The following is a 25,719-nucleotide window of genomic DNA, read 5'->3' as shown; positions in this document are numbered from 1 at the left end:
TCAAAGCACAGGCCAAGTGCCTGCTGGATAGCAAAAATGCAAACAAAAAGGCAGAAATGAGCCTGCTGAGGACTCCAGGGTAAAGCTTGGTCCAGGAGCCCTACAACCCTGCTTGAGAGAAGGAAGACCACCTTGGCCATCCACCACTGCACAAGAGGTGGTCCTGGGAGGGTTTGCAGAGAAGCTGAAGCCATGAGGAGCTACGTGGAGCCACAATGGGTCTTGAAAGCATCTTGTGGAACAAGCTCGGGAAGCGATAACTGCTTTCCCTCCAGTTCTGTAAGAACATGGGTTATCCACCACAGAGCTTTCAATGAAAGCAAGTGGCAGCTTTGGAAGCATTTGAGAAACAACTCATCTGCCTGATGCATGGAGTCAATAGAACACAAGGAATAAAGGGGGTGAGCTGCTGGGGTCTAGGGAGGGCTGGAGCACCTGCAACAGAACCAATGGGAAGGGCAGCGGGGAGGGAAGGGGCTGAATGCTAGCCCCAAGTATTGCAGTGACAAAAGGGGGAAATTGGGAAAAAGGGTTTGGAAGCAATGAAAAAGCTCTGATTGGGGCTGGGGAGATGGAGCTGTTTGAGTTGGCTGGAAGAAAGCGACAGGCATGGTATCCACAGCGTTCCAATGCCTGTCGTGCTGCAGCCTCTTCACTCATGGCCAAAAGCTTGGGTTGCAGCAGTCAAAAAATAGGAGAAAAAAGAAAAATCCCACCCAAAAGCTGCAAAACTTTCCAGATTCTGGTTAGGAGAAGGCATCGGTACACTGCTCTTTCAAGAGGTATCAACAGGGAAACCCTACCAGCTGCTGGTGCTGCAAGTTGGAGTAGAAACATGTAACACAGGAACAGAGTATCAGAAGCCACAAACATCTCCCATAACACGGTCTATTAAAGAAAAGAAAATATATGATTGGCCTGGTCTGCTCTGAGACCGTGCTTGGGTGAAACCAAAGACGAAGGGAAAAGCTGTCAGAGGGATGAGGGCTCCCAAAGGGAAGGGAAGAGCTGTACAGACAGGAGGGATAAACCAGCATCTTGCCTGCTCACAAGGTACTCACAGGTACACTAAGTCCCTGTGTCAGCTCCAAGGGGACGTGGTGCTGATGCAGGATGGGGCCCAAGGAGTGTTGTGATGCCACAAGGCAAGTGCTGGGAGAAGGGTTGCAATGTCTAAAGGGAGGACTCGCTCCGGTCGGAAGCAACATGAACACCAAGGTGGCCTGACCCCCACAGAGGTGCCAGTTTCACCTCCTGCTTATCCTGAGGTTTGTCTTTTCCCCCTGGAAAATCATTTATTCCAAGCAAGGAGAAACTTGTCCAGGTGCCACCCACCCTAGGACTGATGCCACTGTGAGCACCCAGCGGGTCCAAGAGCAGACCTGAGCACGCAGCTCTGCCAATCATGTATTTTGGTAAGTATGAGAGAATGAAAGTCAGAAGAGGTAGAAGGCAGACCGCCTGCACACGGGCAGGTTTACTGTCACCATGCAAAAGCCTCTTTCAAAACAACCCCAAAAGGTTTTCCATGCAAGAGCATGCAAAAAGAAAGGCAGCAGCAGAAGAGGAAGGAACAGGTTCAGCGCAGATGCAGGTCGAGGCAAACGCAACTGAAAAAAAGCTTCAAGTTCATACAAACCTCCAACATTAAATTGCTATGCCTGATATAAATGTTTTCACCATCTAGCCTCTTTGATCTCTTCTGTGAAAATGAAAGAAAAGGGGGGAACAAAACAAACAAACAAAAAGCACAACAAATTAAAACGTTGTTCTGGTGGGCTCGCTACATCGGCAACTTAAAACGTGAACTGAAGGTGGGGAGCGCAGCGCTGAGCGTGGGGGCACCTCCACCAGCAATGGGGGGGCCTGCTCATGGACAATAGGGACATGGAATGAGTCTGTTAAAGAGACAGCTCCCAAGGGGCTCTTGGCTTTTGCCTTCCTTTATAGTGCTCACCACAAAGGGACAGGTCACAGGTTTGCTGGGCGAGCCCCATACATCCCTCTGAGCACTCAGTGTGCACCCTGGTGTATGAGGGGTAACCTTTACATGGCCTCAATGTGGACAGCAACTACACCTGAACCACCTTTCCCATCTTGGGTATGTCCCCTATTACTTAAAAAGCATTTTTAATTGCAGTTCCTGCAATGCACACTTAAGAGTTTCTTTGGTTTCTACCTGAATTTGTTACAAAGAAGGTAAATTTTATCAATCAACCCAAGAGTGATTCTCTTGAACGTTCAACATGCATCATTTCAGCAATCAGGCTGTCAATGGGACAGAAAGCTATTGATTTTAAAATCAAATATTTGATTCAAGGCCAGGTTGGACACAGGGGCTTGGAGCAGCTGCTCCACTGGAAGGGGTCCCTGCCCCTGGCAGGGGGTTGGAACTGGGTGAGCTTTAAGGTCCCTTCCAACCCAAACCATTCCATGATTCCATGATAGCTGCAGTTTCATAAAACAACAACTAAACCCCAACCCAAAGCTCATGAAGAAAGTGGAGCACTGTCTTTTTAAACAGGTTACGGATGCATGAATGAGATGGCAAATTCATTTGGAGAGAGGGTAGAACTGCTAACCTTCCTCATCCTTATCAGCTCTTCCTCTTTCTCTGCAGGCTGCTGCTGGTGGGCAGTGATAAGGAAGGAAAAAAAAAGTTGTTGGTTCATTTCACTCTGTTGAACCTCACTGTTTAACCTTAAAAATAACATGTGAGCAACCTAACTGAGCTCTGAGCACAAACCTGGGGCTGGGCACCATTCGTGGTGGGTGCTGGGACCTCAGTGTGTGCTTTCCTCACCTACGTTTGAGAGATAAATTGGTAAAAACATTCCTTGTTAGTTGAGTTGTTTCAAGAGCCCCTTTAGTTTCAAACCACATGGAATTGGTTTTGAAACTGGTGAACATGCAAAAACCACCATGCAGCTCTCCGGAAGGAGTTAATGACACCACAGCTCTGTTAGTTACCAGCACATCTACAGTAATTCCTATTTGCATTGGGAACCAGTGCTCTCCAGTGCTTCCCAAGAAGGGCTTCCCACTTGCATCACAGCTTTGCCAGGCAATGTTTTCCAATTCCACTTGCAGCTGGATCTCCCAGTGGAATCCAGGCCAAAAGCGACATGCTCATGTCAACAGAGAGCTTCTCCAAACCAGAGCTTTATTTGCTATGCACAGGTTAGGATGTTCACAGAGTCAGTCAGAAAAGACTATGGACAAAATCAAGCCTAATGTCACAAACTCAGCTCTTTTACGGGCCACAAGGAGGGAGCCAAGTGTCTTAACACTTTAAGGGAAGTGTTTTAGGGAAGCTGGATTGCCAAATCCTCTGCAGGCGAACGCAGAGTAACGTCAGTGGGTGCTAAAAGTGATGCAGCTGCTTTGAGAAGTGGGGTAAATTTGGCACGGTCAAATCCACAATTTCCTCCTACATCTCCATTTCAAGAAAAAATAAACCCAATGTTTCAGTATTTAGGGAAAAACCCTGTAATGAATCAAATAGACTGGCTCTGTTTCCCACAGGGAGGTGAGCAGCAGTGTAGGAACAGCATCGCAGGATGTGCCACAAGGCACACTCACTGCACCAGCATGGAGATCCCATCAGCATTTCCATTTAAGAATCACTGGTCACACAGCGATCCATGACATTTTTGGAAGCAATGGTCCTTTCTACACCTCCATCTCCTTAATGAACAGTGATTAATCACCTTAATCAACAGTGATTCCCCCTGGACTATGTGATACAGGACCCACTGTGGGATGGGTTATAGCAAACTGTGGCTCCAGTAGTGCTGAGAACAGCTACATATGGCAATATTCTATCTCAAGGTGTCCACCTCTGCTGCAACACTGTCAGTCAATCAGATTAGCAGAATATCAAGGATATTGCAATAGGGACAATAATTGTGCATATTCTTTTGACTTTGGAGAACACCACACATGGATCAACCCCAGCAGAGGACTCCGTTGTAGAAAGATCAGTGTTTAAATAAATGCACTTTAAACAATAACCCCCCCCAAGGCCTCAATAGTGCCATTCACAAGGGAAGTTTCAGTTCAGTTAGCAGGAAGGTACTCACAGCTCTCCCAGAGCTATCAAAGTGAAAAACATTTGCATTCAGGCACTGGGCTGGGACCAGATCCCTATCACCCAGTTCACTGGAATTGCTTCCTGCTGTCATACCAGGAATCAGAGAGAGCCTGGCCATGGGTGAGCCCTAAATGCAAGTCCCAGGAATTCGTGTGCAATTCTTGCCAGCTTTTTTTAAAGCAAGTTGCATTTGGTTTGCCTGCAACCACCAAAACCCAGCTGCCCTGGACCTCCTCCTTCAGGGATGGGATTTCCCTGGGATCCAGATCCCTGCCCCTCAATCCCACCCGATGGGTGAGTGATAAACCCCTCACCAGTAGGGTGGGGAAGATGGACAGAGCTGCTGCTCTGGGGTGGCTTTTAGAGCCAATGCTCCATCCGAGCACAAGTGCAGGCTCTTCCAAGGACACACTGGTGTGACCTACCTTTGATGCATCAGCTGGCTCTGGCTTGGCTTTCTCTGCTGGGATTTCTTCACGTCTCACATCAGGTTTTGCTGCTTCTTTCTCTACTTTATAGGCAGCAGCCACGTCCTTCACGTCAGGCTTTGCTGGGACTGGCTCTGCAGCGTGGGTCTGAGCAATGGCCGGGGCAGAGGTGGGACGGGGACTCCTCTCAGGGGTTATCACAGCTGCTGCTGAGCATAGGGAGAGACAGACAGGGATGAAGTTCACAACAGGAAACGTTGCCAAAGTGTAGGCAAAGTCCCAGTTACAGTGCTGATGTTCAAAAAGAAAGGGAGGAGGAGGAGGAAAAAGGAAAAAGAAATCAAGATGTTGAGCAAAGCAGCTTGTGTATTTAGTATGGGAAAAGTTGAGATTATTTTCCTTACGGCTGAAATCAAATCAAATCCCACAACAGATGGTTTCCAAAAAGCAAGCTTGCACTCTGCAGAGAAGCCACACCAGAAAGGTGAATCTATTTGTGACACTGTGCCATCGTTTTCTGGGTCCTTCACACACCACTGACACAGAATCCACTCCCAGTGCAACCATTAAAATGGAACCACTTTGAGCTGTGGTGAGTTCTTGAAGCATTGGCATCTCCTCAGCCAGGAATGGATGGTTTCTGGAAGGGCAACACAGGCTTTTCCCCACCTTCCCCATCTTTTCAGCAATTCAAAGGAAAGAACAATTAAGGATTGCTTTATAAAACTCCACAGCAACTTCCAGGTGGGTTTCAAAGCAGGCTGGGGCTGCGTGTCCGAGATGGGTATCTCCTCCTGCAGCCCAGAGCAACACTGCGAGAAGATACCCATCATCTCCAGATCAGTGACAGTGCAGAAATGAATAGCATGCTGCCAAAACTCATCTTCCTGGGGGATGAGAGTCTTCAATACAAGCACTTGGTACACACAAAATCAACTGCCTTCTCCTTTCCTTCCATTCCTGATTTCCCCATCAGTTCCCAACCCCTGAAAAGTCTGACACCTCCAAAATATTCAAGCCTGTGTGACAAAGCAAGTCCCAACTACTTCACTGTGCGTACCTATAGATTCAATGAGCCTATTGAGTTCTCCTGATGTTGGTTTTCATGGCCATTCCACTAAAAATACACCTGAATTCATTCATAGAGTCACAGAGTGGTTTGGGTTGGAAAAAGAAAACCCAAACCACTGCTGCCATCTCCATTATGTCCCCTGCTCTTCAGCACAGCAGTTCATTTCTGTGAGCCAGACATGGTGTTATCCTTTCAGAAGGACATTGGGTGCTGTGTCCTGGTGTATTTATGCCACGGAAGCGGTGACAGCTGCTGGGGAGGTTGTATGAAGGGTCGGTGAGGTGGCAGGGACAGCCAGGACAATGAGGATGCTGGGTGTGCAAAGCCATCACGGTGGTACCTGACTCCTTTGGGACCAGCTCTAGTTCTCTCATCACCAGCATTTTTTCTTCTTCCTCCTCTTCAACTGGGCTTATCTCAACAATGCCAAGAGCACGTTTGGCTAAAAGAGTTATGGATGTGTTAAAAAGCCACTTCAAAGATGAAGCAGCAAAGGCAATGCTGCCACCAATAAATCCACACAGCCACCTCTCCTGCTTCTCTCAGTGCTCAGAAGCATCCAGACACACAGGAAAGGCACCCACAAGTACCAAGCTTTTCCTTTGCCATCCAGTGCTGTTTAGAACTGTGTTACTGTAGTTACATTTTCATGATTAACGACCTTTGGCTATTTTGACACATGACAATTTAAACACACGGCTCCAAACTACGGGATAGAAAATATCAACCATCATCATCCTGGCCAAGGAAATGGTCCCTATGGGGAACAGAAGTGTTAAGAGGAGGGAAAAGTGCTGGAGGTGAATGCGAGGCAGGGGCAGCTGGAGCAGGAGAAGCCTGGATGTGCTCAGGTCTGGCACAGGCTGATGTCCACTCTGCTGCAGCCCGTTCCATGAATACCCTAGAGGGGAAGCACAGGGGCTGGTTTTGTGTTTTTCATGATCAAATGAAGAGGTAAAGTTCCCAGTCAGTTCCTCCATGGCTTCAGTCTCCTCCTCCTGCAATGAACTCTGCAATCAACTCTGTGTTTAATTATGATGAGGGTGCATCTGTCTGCAGCATTAAAGCTGCTCGGAAATCCCACCCTGAGCAGGGAAGAAGCAGGCTCCCTAGCAAATAAATAGAGCAGAGTGTAGGTGACCTCCAGCATCCTGGAGCACACAACCCGATGTTCAGGCACTGCATGTTCCTATAGCTCAGAGAAATGCACCTTTCCAGAAGGGACAGTGACAGAGGAATGTTAAGAGGCCACTGCACACTCAACTCAGCACACAGGCACACAGCCAAGCCACGGCACAGCACCTCAGGCACACGCCGACAAAGCAGCACTCATGTATTACAGCACACTTGCAAAGCTGGGTGTGATTTTAATGGCAATGAACACCACCACAAACAAGGTAACCTCCATCCTACAGCACTGCACCACATCAACCCAGCAGGTTACAGCATGGGCAGCACCCTGATGCCGAATGCCACTGCGGCTGTACCTGACCACGTCTGCAATGGCTCTGGTGACTTTGGCTCGGACACAGGAACCTTAACCACCACTACCTTGTCCTCCTTCTCCTCCTCCTCTGCAATGGGCTTCATTTGGAAAGTTTCAAGTGCGTATTTGGCTAGAAAAAGGTTTGCATGTGTTAACGGAGGGGCTGGAGAACCGCACAGACACACGACAGGCACCACAGCAGAGGAAAGAGCAAGAGGAGATCCCAATCCAAGGCAGTGGCAGAGAACAGCAAGGACGTTTCTAAACCAGGAAGCTTGCTAATTATTTTCTATCACACCATTGCTATCAATCCTTGTAGTGCTGCCAGACACAGGCCCAGGATGTGGGATGACTGGGGTAATGAACAACACTTTGTTGTAAGCTTTGCAGGCTTCTTGCCCAGGCAGGGATATGTGGGGACACCTGATGGCTCTGGAGTGTTGTGCTCTGCCTGCAGAGTGCTGCAGTGGGGAGATGCAGGTGCTGGCTGGTAATATAGAATCATACAATCCCAGACTGGTTTGTGTTGGAAGGGACCTTAAAGCTCCTCCAGTTCCAACCCCTGCCATGGGCAGGGACCCCTTCCACTGGAGCAGCTGCTCCAAGCCCCTGTGTCCAACCTGGCCTTAAGCACTGCCAGGGATGGGGCAGCCACAGCTTCTCTGGGCACCCTGTGCCAGCGCCTCAGCACTCTCACAGGGAACAGCTTCTGCCTAAGAGCTCAGCTCAGTCTCCCCTCTCTTGGGCAGGTTCAAGCCATTCCCCTTGGCCTGTCCCTACATCCCTTGTCCCAAGCCCCTCTCCAGCTTTCCTGCAGCCCCTTTAGGCACTGGAGCTGCTCTCAGGTCTCCCCTTCTCTTGTCCAGGCTGCCCCAGCCCAGCTCTCTCAGCCTGGCTCCAGAGCAGAGCTGCTCCAGCCCTCACAGCATCTCCATGGCCTCCTCTGGCCTCACTCCAATGCCCAGGCTCCTCTAGATGAAAACCTATATAAAAACTAGCAGCTTTAACTAAATGTACTTCAAATCTCAACGTTAGGAACACAGAGCCACCTGTTCATGTGCGGAATTATCTCCAGCCCTCATGCACCACAGGCTTTTGCTATGTAAGTGATGACGACTGCAAGTACTTGACAACACTGCTGCTGTGATACACTTATTAGTAGTCAAATATTCTGTTGTACTTACATGCCTCTTCAGGGCATTAATATTTATTAGCATTACTTATTTTAAGAGAAATATAAGCTCTGGGTAGCAAAATGGGTGGCATTTCTCAAAGGCCAAAGAAAACCCATTCAAAAATGGCAAGCTGGTCCTGGGATGAAGGATTTCAGAAGGTTTTCTGAGCAAACTTTCACGTTTTCTAATCCACATTTACAAGACCACCCAAATATAACAAGGAGACAGTGCTCAAGGGCCTGAACTTCTCCCCATCTGCCCATGGAATTACAGTCTACTAAGGTGCAAGGCACAGATTTAATGCATCTCCAGAGTCTGGGCTCTGCTGGGCTCTATCCTCTGACTGCAAAACTCTTCTTGCAAAGGAATGGGTAAAGAAAGCCACCAGATTTGGTGACAGTTTGAGTTGTCAGGAACAAGCATGTAAAGGATAGGAAAGGTGCTGCAGAGAGTTGTAGCCACCACCACCACAGCTATACCTGGCTTCTCTCGGATCTGATCCACGGGTTTTGGTTCAGGAACCTCAACCACCACCACCTCCTCCTGCTTCTCTTCCTCTATGGCACTGAACTCAGCTTTCTGAGTCGCACGTTTAGCTGAAGAAATGGGGCACATGTTAAGGACTGCCCACCCAGCAGATGCAAACAGGCTGCAGACTTCAATGGGGACACAAGCGTGACATTCCCAGGCTGCTCTTTTCCAAGCTCTGGCGCCCAGGTGCGGGATTGCAGCATGGATTCCTCTATACATCTGGGGTTATACATGTCTACAGGGTATGGCCAAGGGGCAACAACACTGCTGGTCCTTTTGCCCCTGTGCATCAGGCCTGGATAACCTCACACACCTCGACTGCAATGAGCTGGCATCTTGCTTTGCTGAGGTACAGAGCTCAAGCCAAGGGACATTTGGCTCTTTTAAAAACATCAGGGATGAGCCCACTTGACTGAGAGGCCACAAGCTTCAACATGAGCATCGTTTAACAGCGGAAAAGTTTCAGACAGTTCTGGCAAGAAAAACTATGTAATTTCAGCAGCTCAGCAAACCCTAGAACAGCTCAATTCCTGATTCACTAACAGGAAAATGCATCGAGATGGAATGAGGAAATATCTTTACAAGCAGAACTTTGCCGTGAGCCTTCAGCACCCTCCTACATCCTTTTTGTCACTCAGTTCTCACTGGTACTACTAGCAGTTTGCATTTTACATCCAGGTCTCGTAGTAAAGCGAGAAGTTATGGGTTGGGTTTTCTTTAAAGCAGGGAATTGAGGTAGTATTGAAGGAGTATTTCAGCATCCTACTGAATGCAGGCGTGGAAGAGGAAGAGCCCCACACTCACCTCCATCCAGGCTCCTGGATGCTCGCTTACTTGCCGTGCGCTCGAACTGAGGAGCAGGGCGGTCAATGAGGGCACTCGCCTGCCTTGTCTGTGCCTGCGTCCGCCCACTGTAGCGGAACTTGGAGCCCAGCGCCAGGAACCTGCTCTTCGGGATGGCCTCGGTGGAAGTCAGCCTGCAAACCAAGCAGAGGGGTCAGAAACCAGGTCTGCAGGGGCAGGAAGCAATAAGGGAAGAGAAATTCCAATGCAAATTGGTCACCTGCATATACTTTACTAACAAAGCAACGAGCAATAACCCCACATCTACATGAAACAGAAGACCTCTGCCTTATCACAGTGTCATAGAATGGGTTGGGTTGGAAGGACCTTAAGATCATCCAGCTTCAACCCCTGCCACAGGCAGGGACCCCTTCCACTGGAGCAGCTGCTCCAAGCCCCTGTGTCCAACCTGGCCTTGAGCACTGCCAGGGATGGGGCAGCCACAGCTTCTCTGGGCATCCTGTGCCAGCGCCTCAGCACCCTCACAGGGAACAGCTTCTGCCTAAGAGCTCAGCTCAGTCTCCCCTCGGGCAGGTTCAAGCCATTCCCCTTGGCCTGACCCTACAGGCCCTTGTCTAAAGCCCCTCTCCAGGTCTTCTAGGGCCCCTTTAGGCACTGGAGCTGCTCTAAGGTCTCTGTGGAGCCTTCTCCTCTCCAAGCATCCCAAGACACAGTTATTCTTATACATCTTATGAAGCTGCCTAGAAATCCATTGCACTGTCCATATTTAATGCCTCTCAAGCATTTCACTCTAGATCTTGTGAAGCCCTAAGGACCTCAGAAGGAGTGCTCATTTTCGGCAGCTAATCTAAAGCAACAGTTGGTCAAGGTGAGCCCATCACTCAAAACCCACCTGAAAAACGTGTGATGTTCAACACAGACTTTCCACAGCTTCTTTGCTGCCCGGTAACTTGGGAGCTTGAACCCAATTGTGCTTTCATACTGTTCTTGCTGCAGAAAACATCAATATTAGCAAGAAATGTGGCAGGAGGCCAGTCCCCAGCCCATCTTCCCACTGTACTGGTCTAGCCCAAGAGCAGCTGAACTCACTCCACAATGTGAGGGAGGAGCTCAGGTGTGACCAAACACCACAAGCTTGGCCATAAGCCTGAGCATCTCTCCCGATGCATAGGGAATTGCACCCATGTGCTATGGGTTTTGCAGCCATTCAGAATCATTTAACCCCCATCACATTGCCCAGCTGTAGGATGGGGTTGAACATTGACTTCCCTGCAAAGCTGGATCATGGCAGTTGAAGCAATAGGAGGAAGAAGAGGAGGAAAGAGGCAAAAATCCCATTGTAGCCTCCTTTTCCACTGTGTTTCCAGTGACCAGGCTGCTGCAAGGATCTCCCCATTCATAAGAGGCAGCATCAGGGCAGCCTATCCCTGCCTGCTGCAGGCTCAGTGCAAAGTATGGCTCTGTAATTGTAATTATTCTTTTGGTTGTAAATGAAATGAGACCAAGAGCCCTCGTCTAGCCCTGTATCCAAGAACGGAGTTAGTCCTCTCCAATTCCAACTGCGAGCTTCCCACGGGTTTCCTCGGGATGCTGGGAATACCACGCGGTGCCAGGAGGTGGTGCTGGATGACACCTTGTTCCAACTGTCTCCCGCTGGTTTCTAGCTCCAGTGTGTTCTACCCAAGCTTAACACCAAGCCAGGCTCAGAAACCAGAGGCTGAAAATGCTCCCTCAGGACACGGCTCCCTCCCTCCCTGCAGCACCCACACACGCTGGGGGTAACCAGAAGGCAGACAAAGAAGAGCCGAGCAGCAGGAAGTCAGAACTTGCCTCCCCTGGGCGAATCTTGATGAAGAAGCTGCTGCGCTTGTAGGAAATCTTCAGGACTTTGGGCCACGGGAAGCGGTTGATTCTCAGTTTGTCCTTGTAAACCAGAAGGCCACTGGAACAGACTCCCAGAGTGATGTCCACTCCTTCCAAATCCTGGGAAAGCAGATGAGGTTTAAGCAGTGTCAGGGTTACAAGCTTCAGGTCAATATCTGCCTTCAAATGAGCCCTTTGGTCTTGATGCCATCTCCCCACCACCCCGACTTCAGGTTCCAGCTCCCTTGCTTTTCCTTCACATCTCTCCTTCCAGCCTCCTCCCTTCCGCTCTCTCCTGATGCTGTTTGCTCAAAGGGTTCACCTTGACTCTGTCCTGCACTTCCCTGAGCACAGTGGCTCATGCTGCAGTCAGAGCTGTGCATTCTAAGAGCAAGGACCTGTCTACATCAGGAGCTTTGTAAAGCCTCCTGTAATATGTAAGTAATAAGCAATCAGGAAGCATCACTTCAAGAGTGCTTGAGGCACTTGTGTTGCATGTCAGAGTTTCCCTACTTCCTCTGTCTTTCAAAAGGAGTCTCCTGACATTGGCAAACTCACTCCTGCAAGGGAAGGATGAGTCTAGTAATGAACTCCACAGGCAGGTGCACACAAGCTGATTCTCACCTTGGCTTGGTGAAGGTCGACTCCATACATAGACAGCTTTTTTGCATTCTCCAGGAACTCCAGGTCTGCTTGGGCTGGAGTCATAGATCTGGGGAAAGAAAGAAAGAAAGGGATTGGTACTCACCTACCTATTGCTTTTAGCAGGGGACAGATCAGCTTCATTAAACCATTCACTTTGTGCATTTTCTTTTGCTGTCAATGCAAATTTGTGCCCAGATGTAGATATGTAAATACAGATATTTATGTCTAGATTTAGGCCAGGTTGGACAGGGCTTGGAGCAAGCTGCTCTAGTGGAAGGTATCCCTGCCCGTGGCAGGGGATTGCAGCACGATGAGCTTTAAGGTCCCTTCAATCCAACCCAGGTTGGGATTCTGTGATGAACTATTAAATTACTGTGAATGCACAGATTTCTGCTTTGAGTCATCCTCCTGAACCAGATGCACTTTACTCCTGTGGCTGCACAGACACTGGAGAAGAAAGGGAGGAAGCACAGCAAGAGGAACAAAACTTGATTCAGTGGAAGAAACGACTGCAGGCAAAGGGTGATGGGTCTGATGGGTACCATCCTCCCAGCCCTCCTGCCTCCAGACCTCCCAAACCCAGCTATTGTTCTCCAAACCCCAGGCTAGGACAGCTGAGACCCATCAGCAGTGATTCCTATGGGGCAGAGCTGATGAATGAGCAGTTTCTGGGAGCAGATGGTGACCTGTCTGCAGGAGGAACACAACTTCACTTAACAGCAGCATCCTGCTAATGGAGGATTAACAATGTTCTTGAAGTGCTCTTGTTAATAAGTTTCTGGGGTGCAAGGTACATCTAGCAGCTCTGCTGGGAGAGAATTCAGCTGTATCCACTTCATTTTGTTCCCTGCTTTGACGTCTCCTTTACTGAGCACTCACATACATCCTTTGTGAGATGTAAAGAGAGGTTTTAGGGGTGGGAGACAGGGTGGGCAAAGACAAATGTGAGGACAATCCTCTAGGAAAGACCTGGAGCAGTCGCCTGACACGTGCCTTGTGCTTTGCAGGTAAAGTAGCAAGAGATGGAGCACGGCTTAGCAGCTTCCCCACTGAAAACCCTCTGACAGTTTAATGTCCACAGAATACAGAGCAGAAATTACACAGGGTACATGTTGCTTCCTCCTACACACTCTAGCAGATTAAATATAACTCCATCCTATACCTTCAAGTATCCTTCTAATGAAGCCATGAATAATTCAGCAATGAGATCTGCCACTTCTAGCACAGCTAATGGCCTTTGACTCCAAGTCATGAAGCTTGTCAGCAGCCCAGGACTTATTTTCCCTCATTTCCTCTCCTCTCAGTGCAAATGGAGGGGAATCAATTGAAAGTATTGATCTGTGGGGGTTGAGCAAGGTGTTAATTGTAGCTCTGGTCACAGCTGGAGGCACACGTCCACCCTTCCCTACTGCATTTGGGTTATTAGCTCCCATCTGCCTGCAAGCAGGTCTCATCTTTGTTCTGTTCTTGTTACTGGTGCATCAACCAGCAGCTTTCCACAGGTCAGGAGGCTGAAGGTTGAAGGCTTTGGTATTTCCAAGTGGTTCTATGGGCTTTTTTTCCCCCCTAAAACCAAAATGTATCACTGGGAGGGTGCAGAAGCTGCTGCCCGGCCACCCTGCACAGCAGTCCAGTGTGCTTCTGCAACCTGAGCACTGCAGAGCATCTATGAAAATCAACTCAAAATAAGCTGAGGAAGAGGTCTGGTTATTGTTACCTTTCAATCTGGTATCAGGGGGACTCCCAGGAGTCCTTCAACCCTACCTGAAGAAGACGCATCTGCCTGGGTCACGGCCATTCAGGCAAGCACCCTGAGGATAAGCTTAACCACAGGTTTCTACCTCCTGCATCACCTGGAATACTTCCATATTACAGAAGTTTTACTCATTAAATGTGGCAGCAGAAAACCCCAAACATGCTGTAAGCTACACAGTGTACACACAAAGAGATGTGATCTGCTCCAACAAGACTGCAACCCAAAACTTACATAAATCCCAAAGCAAATATTAAAAGACAAAGGGAAGGTGAAACAAACCAAACTTTGTCTTTTCACATGAAATAAACCCTGCCTTCATGACTACACTGTTGAAGAGCACCTTACCTGTATGTTTTGTGAAGCTCCACAACCTTCTCCTCGAGCTCTTTTGTCTGGTTTGGGGCCAGTTTGAATTCAGTGATGTAATCTGGGCCGTGCAGGTCAGGATCGTAGTCTCCCAGCTCAGACTGGACCGTGTAGGAACCCAGCAGAGCCAGAGTGGCAAAGGAACAGGGCAGCCGCCCCGTGAGGATGTCTTGTCTGAGCTGAAGACACAAGTAATACCTGGGGGAAAAGCAAAATACTGTTTACAGAGAACACAGAGAAACTTAAGGATCAAACAGAGTCCAACCTGGACCTGAGCACTGCCAGGGATGGGGCAGCCACAGCTTCTCTGGGCACCCTGTGCCAGTGCCTCAGCACCCTCACAGGGAAGAACTTCTGCCTAAGAGCTCAGCTCAGGCTCCCCTTGGGCAGGTTCAAGCCATTCCCCTTGGCCTGTCCCTCCAGGCCCTTGTCCCAAGCCCCTCTCCAGGTTTCCTGCAGCCCCTTTAGGCACTGGAGCTGCTCTCAGGTCTCCCCTTCAGGAGCCTTCTCTTGTCCAGGCTGCCCCAGCCCAGCTCTCTCAGCCTGGCTCCAGAGCAGAGCTGCTCCAGCCCTCACAGCAGCTCCATGGCCTCCTCTGGACTCACTACAGCAGCTCCACGTCCCTCTTGTGCTGCTGCCCCAGTGCTGGATCAGGGATGCAGGGGAGGATGCAGCCCAACGTACTCCCAACTGATCTCCTTGCTGAGGGATGGAAAAGCACCCAAATGTTAACACTTTGTACCTGCTGAGGGAGCTCACCTGGTTATGTCCTCTGTCAGCTGCGCAGGGTCCGGGGGATAGAACTTTACATTGAAGGTAAAATCCCAGGGGCCTCCTGCAATTACAATGAAGAGCTTGAGAAGAAGAAAAGCCCCAAAACAGCTTCGTGACAGTCAGTGGTTACAGCAAAAGTTGGGAATATCCAACTGAGAGATAGAGCCAGCAGATCATTTATTAGCTGCCGCTTAGCAGACAGTGTAAGATACAATATCATTTACAGGAGCTAAGACAGACGCAGAAGAAAACAAAGCAGGGCAGGAAAACAGACATGGATAAAATACAGCTTGTGGAGAAAACTTCAATTCAGCTCTAAGAAGCTCAGTTACTTGTGTAGTTTTGCACTGCTTGAAAAGAAGGATTCATGAAGCGAGGCCAGTGCTGTAACTCCATGAGTTAGTACTGGTTTATCACGCAAGTTTCAAATGTCACCAGCCTAAAGCACTGGGGTGGGCTCAGACCACAGGTTAAACTCAGCACAATACAAGCATCAATCCCTGGATGAAACCAGCACTGAGACAGGAAGAGCTTTACAAGTCTAGACCTAAATGCTTTAATACAGCAAGTCTTGTATAAGCATTAAGTGGAGCAAGAATCCCCATAATCCCACCTAGAACTGGTGTTATGGTATGGACAGTCCAAGTGACTGAAGATCCTCTCATTTTCTTGAGAATAATCCCATTTACCCATGGAAAATAGTCCTGACCCATCAAGCACCCCGAGTAATTCCCATAACTACAACTTCTCCCTGTAACACTTGCCCAACAGAATGTTTCTTTCAGCAAGAGAAGACACCTCTGTGCTTGACTCTCTCGGAGACGGATCCCAGTCATCCCAGTCTCAACCAGGGAAGAGGTGGGATGTAGCATTCACGGATTTACAGCTTATGCAACGCCACAAGTGGGATTAAACACAAGGCTTGTTGTTTTCATCACACACAGCTCAAACCAAGTTATACCAAGAAGGTATTTTAGGTGGCAGAGGGTATCTAAACCAGCAGACGTTGCTGTACACATATGCATACATTCAACATATACTGAAGTCAAATCAAGTTATTTGCCACTTAACCCATCTCAGGGCACCAGATTCCACAGGGAACTGGTTGCTCATCACACTTACTAACTGAATCCTACCTGCACAACTCCTGCCCTTCACACACAGCCTGTCACCTCAAAGAAGCTGATGAAAGCAGAAGCTTCTGCTCCACAGCCCTGCAGCACTTCCCCCCTCATCTGTGCTTAAGGACACACTTTGTCCTGCACCCCTCCAGGAGCACCCATCTAACAGTATTGTACTGTCATAAACCAGGATTTTACTTTCATAAAGCAAGATTTCACATTCATAGAACAATATTTTACTTTCATAAACCAGTATTTTACTTTCAAAGGAGTCAGGTTTGCTCCTGAGAGAACACAAAAGCCTCTACAATTTGTTTAACTTTGACAGTGCCCTCATTTTGAACTAATTCAGTGCGAGAAGACCTTAAAATCCAGCTTTGGAGAGCATCTGCTATTTGCCCTGATACTACTCGAGCTATTTAGCATTCCAGTGCCCCTGTTTGGACCTCAAACCAGCCTCAGAGTCCCTCAGACCTTGCTACAGCACACAGCTTTCCTCAGGCTCTCCCAAGCTCCTGTGAGATTTGCACTGTTCCCACTGGTACCTCTTTTCCCATCCTCAAACAAGGAGCAGATCTCCTGTTTCAGCATCACATGGTGGCAAGGACAGTGTGGGTATGTCCACCCCCCAGGCTGTGTTTTCCCAAGGAAATGACATCTTTCCCTAAATCCAGAGCATCACGAAGTACTTGGGACAAAGGGAAAGGATGCACACACTGCCTGAACTGAAGGATGCACTGATCCCTGCCAGACACCCTCACTTGAATTATCACCCCTCCTTGAGTCCCCTGAATGGCCCTTAAAGCCACACTTACTTAGGGAAGGGAGGAACCACACACATCCACACCACAAATTCCATCTACTTACCATGAACCTGTTTCTTTATTTCTTTGGCAGGATCCAGCCATGTCTGTAAGAGGATAAAAACATCCCCAGGTTAACAAATATTCCAGAAACACCAGAGAAACCTGAACCCCCCTAAAAATACAGCAATGGGACATGAATGCAGTCATGGAAACTGGAGAGATGGGGCGTTTCTCACAGCTTCACCTCTAGTCTGTGGTCTTGGTGGGTGCATTTCCCACCCTTCATCTACCAGGTACTCATAGGGAAGGAAACAGAAACAGGAGGAAACAAACAGAGCAGCATATCATAGAATCAGACGGTTTGGGTTGGAAAGGACCTGCCAACCCTCCTGCCACAGGCAGACACCTCTCACACTAGACCTTGTCACCCAAGGCTCTGTCTGACCTGGCCTTGAGCACTCTCTTACCCCTACAGTCCCTGATGCAGAGCCCCTTTCCTGCATCCTTGTAGCCCCTTCAGACACTGGAAGCTGCTCTGAGCTCTCCACGCAGCTTCTCCTCTCCAGGCTGAACAGCCCCAGTGTTCTCAGCCTGGCTCCATACAGGAGCTGCTCCAGCCCCTGCTCATCCTCATGGCCTCCTCTGGCCTTGCTCCAGCAGCTCCATGTCCTCCTTATGTTGGGAACACCAGCACTGCACACAGTGCTGTGAGTGGGGTGTCAGGGGAGCAGAGCAGAGGGGCAGGATCCTCTCCCTTCACCTGCTGCTCACGCTCCTGTTGATGTAGCCCAGGATACGGGTGGCTGCCAGCACACAGCTGCAGAGAGCCGTTGGAGAGCCTACATTAAGCCACTCTCTTCATTTTCAAGCCACCCCCTTCATTTTCAAGCCACCCCCTTCATTTTCACAAGCCCTGAGCAGGATTTGGACATCTAGGTCTCCCGAGGTGAAGGAATTAACTCACTGAATCCCCCAAGCTAATCTGTTTTGACCAGAAGGACGTGTAGCTTGACAGCAGCAATATTTAACCTTATCTTTTTACACGCTTGTCCCTCTAACCTATAAAACTGGAGCTGTAAAATCCATTTCAAAGGCAGACAAGGGGCACTTGCTGTGGTTTTGTGGCCACTGTTTCAGGCAGAGCACCTCTAGGCCCAGGCTGGGGCCAGGGCTGCTCATCACTGCCCACGGTGCAGTCGTGCATCCCCAGCACTCATCCTGCCCAAGCCAGCAGACAATGGTGGGCACAGCAATTAGCAGCATTTTCATCCACCCTGAGAAATGAATGGCTGGAAACAATCCTCCCTTTCAGAGCAGGAAGAGCATCAAGCTCTTTCGGTGCTGACCAGCTGCTCTATCTGCTGTCTGACTCTGCTGTTCCCACTGCTACCCTCTGCTAGTCCCATGTGGGGAAATTCCCATCCCCAGGAAGGTTTATTCCATGAAAATCAAAGGGAAATGCTGCATTCAACCCTTCCCTGCCCAGGAGTACACACAAGCATCTCTGGTCTGCCCCATACAGCAGTGGGGACAGAAGTTCATCTGTTGGGTTCATATTAAGATCATTTTATAGTCTTTTATAAGATTATAGTCTAGTGGAAGGTGTCTCTGCCCACTGCAGGGGATTGGAACTGGAGGAGCTTTAAGGTCCTTTTCAACCCAAACCACTCTGTGATTCTACGATCATTTCTACCTGTAAATCAGTAACTCACTGTCAGGCCCTACTTGAAGTGAAGCAGGAGAGAGATGGAGCTTCAGATTTCAAAATGGTGTTTTCCCCCATCCGAGCACACCAGATTTCTACCAAGCAGCTTACTCTGCACTGGAGCTAAACCCACTCCCAGCAGCTTTACCCTCCTCAGCCCCTGAGTGATCCAGTGCACAGCACAAGTGTGAGAAGCTGAGCTGATCCAAACCTTTTTCTCCCAATTGGATCTAAAAGTGCCCATCTGCCTCCCCCTGCAAGCACACCCAGCTCCCAGGGTCAAAAAAACAGGTTATACACATGGAAGGAAATGTGACATACAAGAAAATACCAGAGACAGTAAAACCAAACCCAAGAGAGAGCTCTGCCTGCCTCAGGTAATGATGGGGTGCTATTCTGCCTCTTCCTTAACAATTCACACTTGCATTTATGAAGTATTGAATGCTGAATGTGTCAGTCACAGTAACCTGGCCCAGAAGTGGTTCTGTAGGTGAAGCATAGGTATAGTCAGAGCATGGACCAACCTGTCTGGTCTGAAGGACATAAAAGGGTCCCTTCATTTCACTTCAGAACACTTTAGGCTTCAGGAAACAAAGCTTGAGTAACTGCTTGAGTTAAAGCATAACCAAGGGTTTAACAGATAAGACACTGCTTGAGTCTAACCAAACAAAGACCTTACACTGAAACCATATGAGTAAGAGTTTTGGTATGGAGTCACACGTTCCTTTGCAGGGCAAAGCCTTGACTCAAATCTGCTCTGGGTGGCTCCGACCAAACCTTACCCATGCTGACAGCAGTGCCAGGGCAGCCTCACTTCCTGGCCTACAGCTTCACAAAGCAATGGCATCATTTTGCAGTCAGCTCATAGGTAATGGAGTTTCTCCAGGTGACAGTGCAGCCCCATGCCACTTCTGAACTCAAAACCACAGTCCTCTGCCATTTATTCACAACTTCTACCTCTGGGATAACCCCTTTTGGGGAGGACACCAAAAGGAGCTTTAAGAAGAGCTTATGCATCACCTCCTCCCCAAGGGAGAGGATCCTGTAAGGAGCTGAACGCACCCGGGCACAGAGCACCATGCACCAGCAGCTGCTTACCCTGGAGGTTGGTGTGTCCCATATGGCCAAAGCAAAGTAGTCTTCTTCCAGGAGATTGAGGTGGTCACAGACTTTCTTAAGGAGATCCTGCCCCTTGGCGTGTTTCTGCAGACAGAGAGAAGACATTGTGTGGGATGGGCTGGTTTCTGCTGCCCTGGTTCATGGGTGAGAGAGGGAATGTCATCAAACCACACTGTGCACTGTCAAGAAAGGAGTCCTGAGAAGCTCAAAATCAGATCTCCTGGTGGCTTCCGAGCAAGGACCCCTTATAGGAAAGAGAATCAGGCATAAAAACAAAACCAGAGAAGCAACGAGAACTGCAGTGGGTCTCTGCTACCACCAGCTCCGTGTCTGAAGCCCCCCAAAGCTGAGCTTCTCAACCCACAGACACCAAGGATTTGTATGGTTTATCCCTCCCCAAGTACATCCCCCAAGCCCAGGCTGCCACACAGTGAGATGTTGATCAAAAGATGGTCAAGGTGGGGTATGAAACTGCTGCTCCCTCCAACTGCAGAGTCTCTCAGTTTGGAGGCAACCTGACATATGAGGTTCAGAGAGGAAAACAGCAGCTCAGAACCAAAGGCCATCATTCCCATGGCCTTTCCATCAACCCCATCTGCTGCTGCTGACACCCAGCTTCTCCACTTCTGCCTCACGTACAAAAAGCTGCTTGGCACACAGGTTCTTGCCTCCAGAAACACACTCTGAGCATTCTGAGCATCTCTTTTCTTCTTTCCAAATCCTGCAGAAGGGAACTGGCCCTCGGAACAGCCATGCTTTTAGTCCAAAAGCACAGGAAGGGAAACACCCCTAAGGCACAAAGCTATAGTAACCATGTGCAGCTCATTCTATTGAAGGGTTTGCTGGGAAGAAAGTGCAGTTCCAGTGACGCAAACCGAGATTAACTGATGCTCCACTTGTGCCCACCAGCTCTCCTGTTAGGGCTGTCTGCACAGCAACTGATCTTTGCCTACCCTGCTGCAATTCCTTCTCGGTTAAGTCTTAGTAAACTCTCAACATGATGGAGTAGGATTCTACTGCTGAGGGTACTTGTCAAGACAACAGCATCTCACCAACAACTGTCCCTCTGAATCCCCACCATGACTCTCTGGACCTACAGAAAGAGACTTAGAGCATCCTGCTCAAATCAGGAGCAACCACCCCACTATCACTCTCCCCCCAGCAGTGTCCCTGCAGCCGGGTGTTGCTGAGGGTGCCACCAGCTTGCCAGGGAACACTTGCCTTCCATGGGCTGCACACGCAATTCCTGGCAATAGGAAAGTGATCAAGGCAGCAACGCTCCAAGTGGATCCCAGGCAGCAACAGCGGCAATGCTGTTACACAAAGGGCCAGCACTGACCTACTTGCCCAAGATCACCCAAGGTAACATCCCTGTGCCCACATCCCTCTCCTGGCCCACTGAGCCAGCAGGAGTGGGGAAAAAGCAGCTGATGGAGTATGCCTGAATGGGAAGAACTGGATTATTAATATTCCAGACAAGTACTTTCATACTGAAATGGGTTTTTCTGCTGGCTTTTTACTGCCCTGGCAGCAAGACAGCCCTGTGAGAGAATGCACAAAATCAAGCAGAAGAAAAGCTCTCAGATGAAGGGGTTTGCAGTAAGTCACCATAATCACTTTAAATTGTTTACTGCAAACATATTCAAGTGAAGGCTAAACACTGCACGTTGTTCTGCATATCCAGGCTCCTGGAGTTATGTCAGCCAGCAGCCTGATAAGTAAAGATACCTTGAGTGAACAGAAAAGCACAAATCAAGCTGCCAACCCATTTCATTCAAAGGAAAAGGGCAAAAGGTATTTAGACAAGACCAACCTAACACAAAAACCTCAACTCTAGTCTGGGAAACAAACGAAAGGTGAACAGCAAATAACATAATGTCCCTCCATGTACACAGCGAAGCACCCTGGAAATGGTGGAATAATGAAAACAAGATTCCTGGGCACTGGAGAGTTTTACATCACTAAGAAGTTGTTCCAGCTCACAGCGAGATTGTTCGGCAGTAAAGCCTGTCATGTAATTCACTGGCAGCAAATTAGGCTCTTATTAAATCGTGTTTGTGGTGATTTTTCCAGGGAAGGAGAAGGGAGAGGGAAAAGAGGAGAGTCAGAAACAAACCTCTAAAGTACTTACATCCACAGCACACTCAAAAAGGGTCTCATCCAGCAAGACGACTTTGCAGTACATGTTTCTGTGTCTTTTTACTGCTTTCTGGGCAGCTTTCAAATCCTTGTCTGCTTTGGGATTCGGAGTCTCTTGCTTGGGCTCTGGCTTGGTGCTCTCTTCCTTCCCTTCCCCTCCTTCCTTGCCCCCGAGGTCTCTGGGGTCCAGGTCCTGGTCGTCCCTCCTCTCCTCCTGTGCAGGCTGAAACCCCCCATCACTCAAGTTGCAAATGAGAAGTGTCAATCCAAAAGAGCATCACACGAACGAAGCATTGCAAAGGTGCATGACAGGGCTGGGATCTCATCCCATAATGAGTTATCTGACTTCAATGTGTGAGCTGGGACCTGGAGCAGCAGCTTGGCTGGGCAAGTGAATGCTATTCATTTTTAAAGCTTTTCAAGTCATTCCCAAGTCTTCACTTAATAAAGGATGTCATAAAATAGAAAAGGGGCTTGATTAGAGGAACCAAGGCAGAATACATAATGCAAATCTTACCAGCAGCACCTTCTGGCCAGCTCTTCCCTGTGAGGGTGCTGAGGCGCTGGCACAGGGTGCCCAGAGAAGCTGTGGCTGCCCCATCCCTGGCAGTGCTCAAGGCCAGGTTGGACACAGGGGCTTGGAGCAGCTGCTCCAGTGGAAGGGGTCCCTGCCCGTGGCAGGGGTTGGAGCTGGAGGAGCTTTAAGGCCCCTTCCAACCCAACCCATTCTACAGTTCTATGATCTGCGCTGACTGAGCAGCTCTTTGCTAGCAAAAGGGAAGGCAGACTTCATACCACCCTCCCTTTGCCTAACAAAGCATATTGTGAGTGAGTTTAATTCACTAAAATAGCAGCAAGAGCTGCAGTTTGGGGGCAGGAGGAGGAAGGAAGCTGCTCGGGGTTTTTACCCTGCCATTTCAGCAGGTTAAATGAGTTCACAGCAGCTCTGACAAGTGCTGGAAGTGACGCGCTGCAGCAGGAGCACGCAGCCGTGGCACAGCAAGAGCAGAACTCGGTCTTTACAGCCCATCACATCTCATGAAATCAAACCCAGGCACAACTGTACCGAGGTATTTAAAACCTAAATAATGGCCACAAGCTGCTGACTTCTGTTCCAGCAGGCCTGGGACAATTGGGAGCAGGGAATCAGTCAAAGCCACTGTAATGCCCCTCGGTCAGCATTTATCAAACAGGCAGCACCTCTCAAATGCTGTCACAGCACAAATATCTGCCGAGTGTCACGGTTCAAAAGCCACTGACGTTGAGCTGAAATAAGAGCTAAAAGGAAAAGCACCAATGCTTCATCTGCAGCAAACAGCCCATGGTGAAGGAAGGCTGTGGTGCACACTCCCATGTGCTCCAAAGCGGAAAATCCACGTTTAAGAGAGAAAGAAATGAGGCATTTCCTCTTAAAACATAATTCTGGGCTGATATGGCCTGAAAATCTCCAGTTCCTCCCCACTGTGCTAATGCCACCCAAGCCAAAGGTATAAAACATGAGCAGAGATCACCCCACAGCTTTCCCAGGCTCGGAGATTTGGGCACAGTAAAAGGTGTTACCTGCTACCTCCCCTCCAGCCTTGTCATTTTAAGGAGGTGGATTTACAACTGCAGCTGGCACTGCTCTAACTTGTCCCATATTGCTCCAGAGTTTGCAGATATGGTTGGATGTGGCTCTGGGTAACGTGGTCTAGTGGAACATGTCCCTGCGCAATGCAGGGGGGTTGGATGAGATGAGCTTGGAAGGTCCCTTCCAACCCAAACTGTTCCATGAGTCTGTGTAAGACCTCTCTGGAGCCTGGTCAAAACTTAAGGGTAAATAATGCAGATTTCACCACCAACGGGCCATGACTCCAGCAACACAGAGGGTGGTTGGGTTGTAAGAAACCCCCATGTGAGGAGGAGGGATGCCTGCCTTTCTCCAGCTCCAGGGAACCACACTAAGTAACAGCAGAGCTGAAACTACCCCTGGACCTAAGAGAAGATAGGCAACACGGGGCATTTTCAGTTCTGCTGTGAAGTGTGAGGACAATTTCAGGAGCAGGTACTTTGCAGGGCAGTCTGACACAGGAATGCAAGAGTGGGAAGCACAGGATGCAATGCAGGGAGCTCACAAGAGCCTTTCTAGTGTCACATGAGCTTTTCTGACCAAGGTTTCCATTCTAGGATACCAAGTTTTTATAGTTTTGGCTAAAAAGACACATTTTCCAGCAGAGGAGGGAGCAGAGCACACGGAGCAGGGTGTTTTACCTGTGTTTCTGCACTGCTTAAGGAATGGAGGTCTAGTGATGGATCGGTTTTGAGCTCAGGCTCAGGAGCTGCAATTGGGGCTTTCACCAGGATGTCTTCATCAGGGCTGGCTCCTAATGCTGGGTCTTTCCGGTCACCTCCTGCCTCTTTAGGAGCATCACTGTCCTTGTCCTCTTCGGACACCTGAGACTTGGGCCTCCTGAGAAAGGATGAGAAGAGACGGGAGAGGCCGCGGCCCTCGGAGGTGCGGCGCTCCTTCTTGCTCTGCTCCTCGGGTGCAGGAGTGTCACCGTTGGAGGCCTTCTGCTTCAGCCCCACCGCAGGCTGTCCCCCTGCCGTCTGCCGAGCCCCTTCCTCTAGGGCAGCCTCTTGCTTCTGTGGTTCAGCAGCTCCTTCCTCCTCCTTGCCTTGCTGCTGCTCCGAGTTGTCAGCCTCCGCCGCTGGGCTCTTCTCTGTTGTCATGATGATGCTGTAAGAGAGGTGCAAATGTCTCAGGCAAGAGCTCTCCCCTATTAGGTCTGCATGAAGCTATTCAAACCAAGCCACAAGCACAGACACACCATGTTCACCCGTCACACCCCCCTGTCCTGCCACCTGCAGCCCACAAAGTCATTAAGAACAAAACCACTCCTTTTTGCTAAGGTTTGCTTTGATAGAAACATCTCTGTCTATGTCTGACCATGCACATTCCACCATGTGGACAACTGACTCCAGACTGTTCTATGCTCTGCCACCAGCTCTGCCGCCTGATGGGAGCAAATGACTGGAAATGGGAACAAGATGAGGGAAGGGGAGGAGATGGCTGAAGGTCTGGCTCTACAGGGCTGCCCTGAGGTCCTCTTTTCCTCCCCATCACCCTCTGGCAGTGCAGGCAGTGTGAGCAGAGTAGATGAGGCCACGTACACAACCAGGCAAGCTTCCTCCTACCACACCATGCCAAACCCCTGATGCCTTGTGGTGTCAGTGTCCTTCACCACTGCAGCTGGAAGGGGGAACCTGCAGGGTTGGAGCTGGGTGAGCTCCAAGGTCCCTTCCAACCCAGACCAGGCTGGGATTCTATGATATGACTCTGTGATCTCTGCCTTGCGCATTGGGATCATGTAACATGAAAAGGCTCCAAAGCATCTCCATAAGAGGGAGCAGGTTTCCTCAGAGCTGTTGAGCTGATGCAATGTTTATTTCAACTTTAGCCTGGGCTGTTGACACAAAAAGATGGAAATCACATGGGAAGGATATTTCGGTATAAAGAGGACCTGCAATAATCATTCTTTAGAGTGGACAGGACTAACCTTCACGTGTTGCATCACACAGCTCTGCAGCAATGAAGTGCCCCTGCTTACACAGAGCAAACAACACCTCATCCAACATATATCTTCGAATCCCCCAGCCCCAGCAAGCAATTGCTCAAAGCACACTGAAAAGTAAGAAACATTTCAAGGTGCCACCCTCCCCTGTATCACTGCATCCAACTTGGATCTAATCCCTCCCCATCGCCAAACCACCAGAGTGCCTGAAAGAGAAAAGCCCTTTGAGCTTTCCAAAGTACTCCTGCCTTGGGTTTAAGGCAAAAGCTGACCATTACTCCT

At 49.3% G+C, this 25,719-nt stretch overlaps 1 protein-coding gene across 20 annotated transcripts in view; it reads right to left on the bottom strand.

The window, feature by feature from the left end:
• The window catches only part of EPB41 (erythrocyte membrane protein band 4.1), an 87,936-nt gene that overhangs the window by 21,979 nt on the left and 40,238 nt on the right, over positions 1-25,719 (bottom strand). For 3 of the 20 annotated variants that reach the window (XM_034069328.1, XM_034069327.1, XM_034069341.1), the window contains exons 2-17: positions 24,134-24,602; positions 21,876-22,106; positions 19,724-19,828; positions 16,982-17,024; positions 14,979-15,054; positions 14,199-14,417; positions 12,077-12,164; positions 11,420-11,572; positions 10,482-10,579; positions 9,590-9,762; positions 8,734-8,850; positions 7,081-7,209; positions 4,519-4,730; positions 2,747-2,803; positions 2,583-2,624; positions 1,640-1,702 (exon numbers count right to left, since the gene is read on the bottom strand). In XM_034069328.1, coding sequence (XP_033925219.1) covers positions 1,640-1,702; positions 2,583-2,624; positions 2,747-2,803; positions 4,519-4,730; positions 7,081-7,209; positions 8,734-8,850; positions 9,590-9,762; positions 10,482-10,579; positions 11,420-11,572; positions 12,077-12,164; positions 14,199-14,417; positions 14,979-15,054; positions 16,982-17,024; positions 19,724-19,828; positions 21,876-22,106; positions 24,134-24,595 — 2,268 coding nt within the window. In that variant the 5' untranslated portion in view covers positions 24,596-24,602. The remainder of the gene's footprint in view (positions 1-1,639; positions 1,703-2,582; positions 2,625-2,746; positions 2,804-4,518; positions 4,731-7,080; positions 7,210-8,733; positions 8,851-9,589; positions 9,763-10,481; positions 10,580-11,419; positions 11,573-12,076; positions 12,165-14,198; positions 14,418-14,978; positions 15,055-16,981; positions 17,025-19,723; positions 19,829-21,875; positions 22,107-24,133; positions 24,603-25,719) is intronic. The other 17 variants (XM_034069336.1, XM_034069344.1, XM_034069335.1 and 14 more) reach the window with 13 other exon arrangements.

The sequence above is a fragment of the Melopsittacus undulatus genome, chromosome 14, assembly GCF_012275295.1.
Source record: "Melopsittacus undulatus isolate bMelUnd1 chromosome 14, bMelUnd1.mat.Z, whole genome shotgun sequence".
Lineage (NCBI taxonomy): Eukaryota > Metazoa > Chordata > Aves > Psittaciformes > Psittaculidae > Melopsittacus > Melopsittacus undulatus.
The sequence above is the reverse complement of the archived record's forward strand: the minus strand, read 5'-3'. Positions and strand labels throughout refer to the sequence as shown.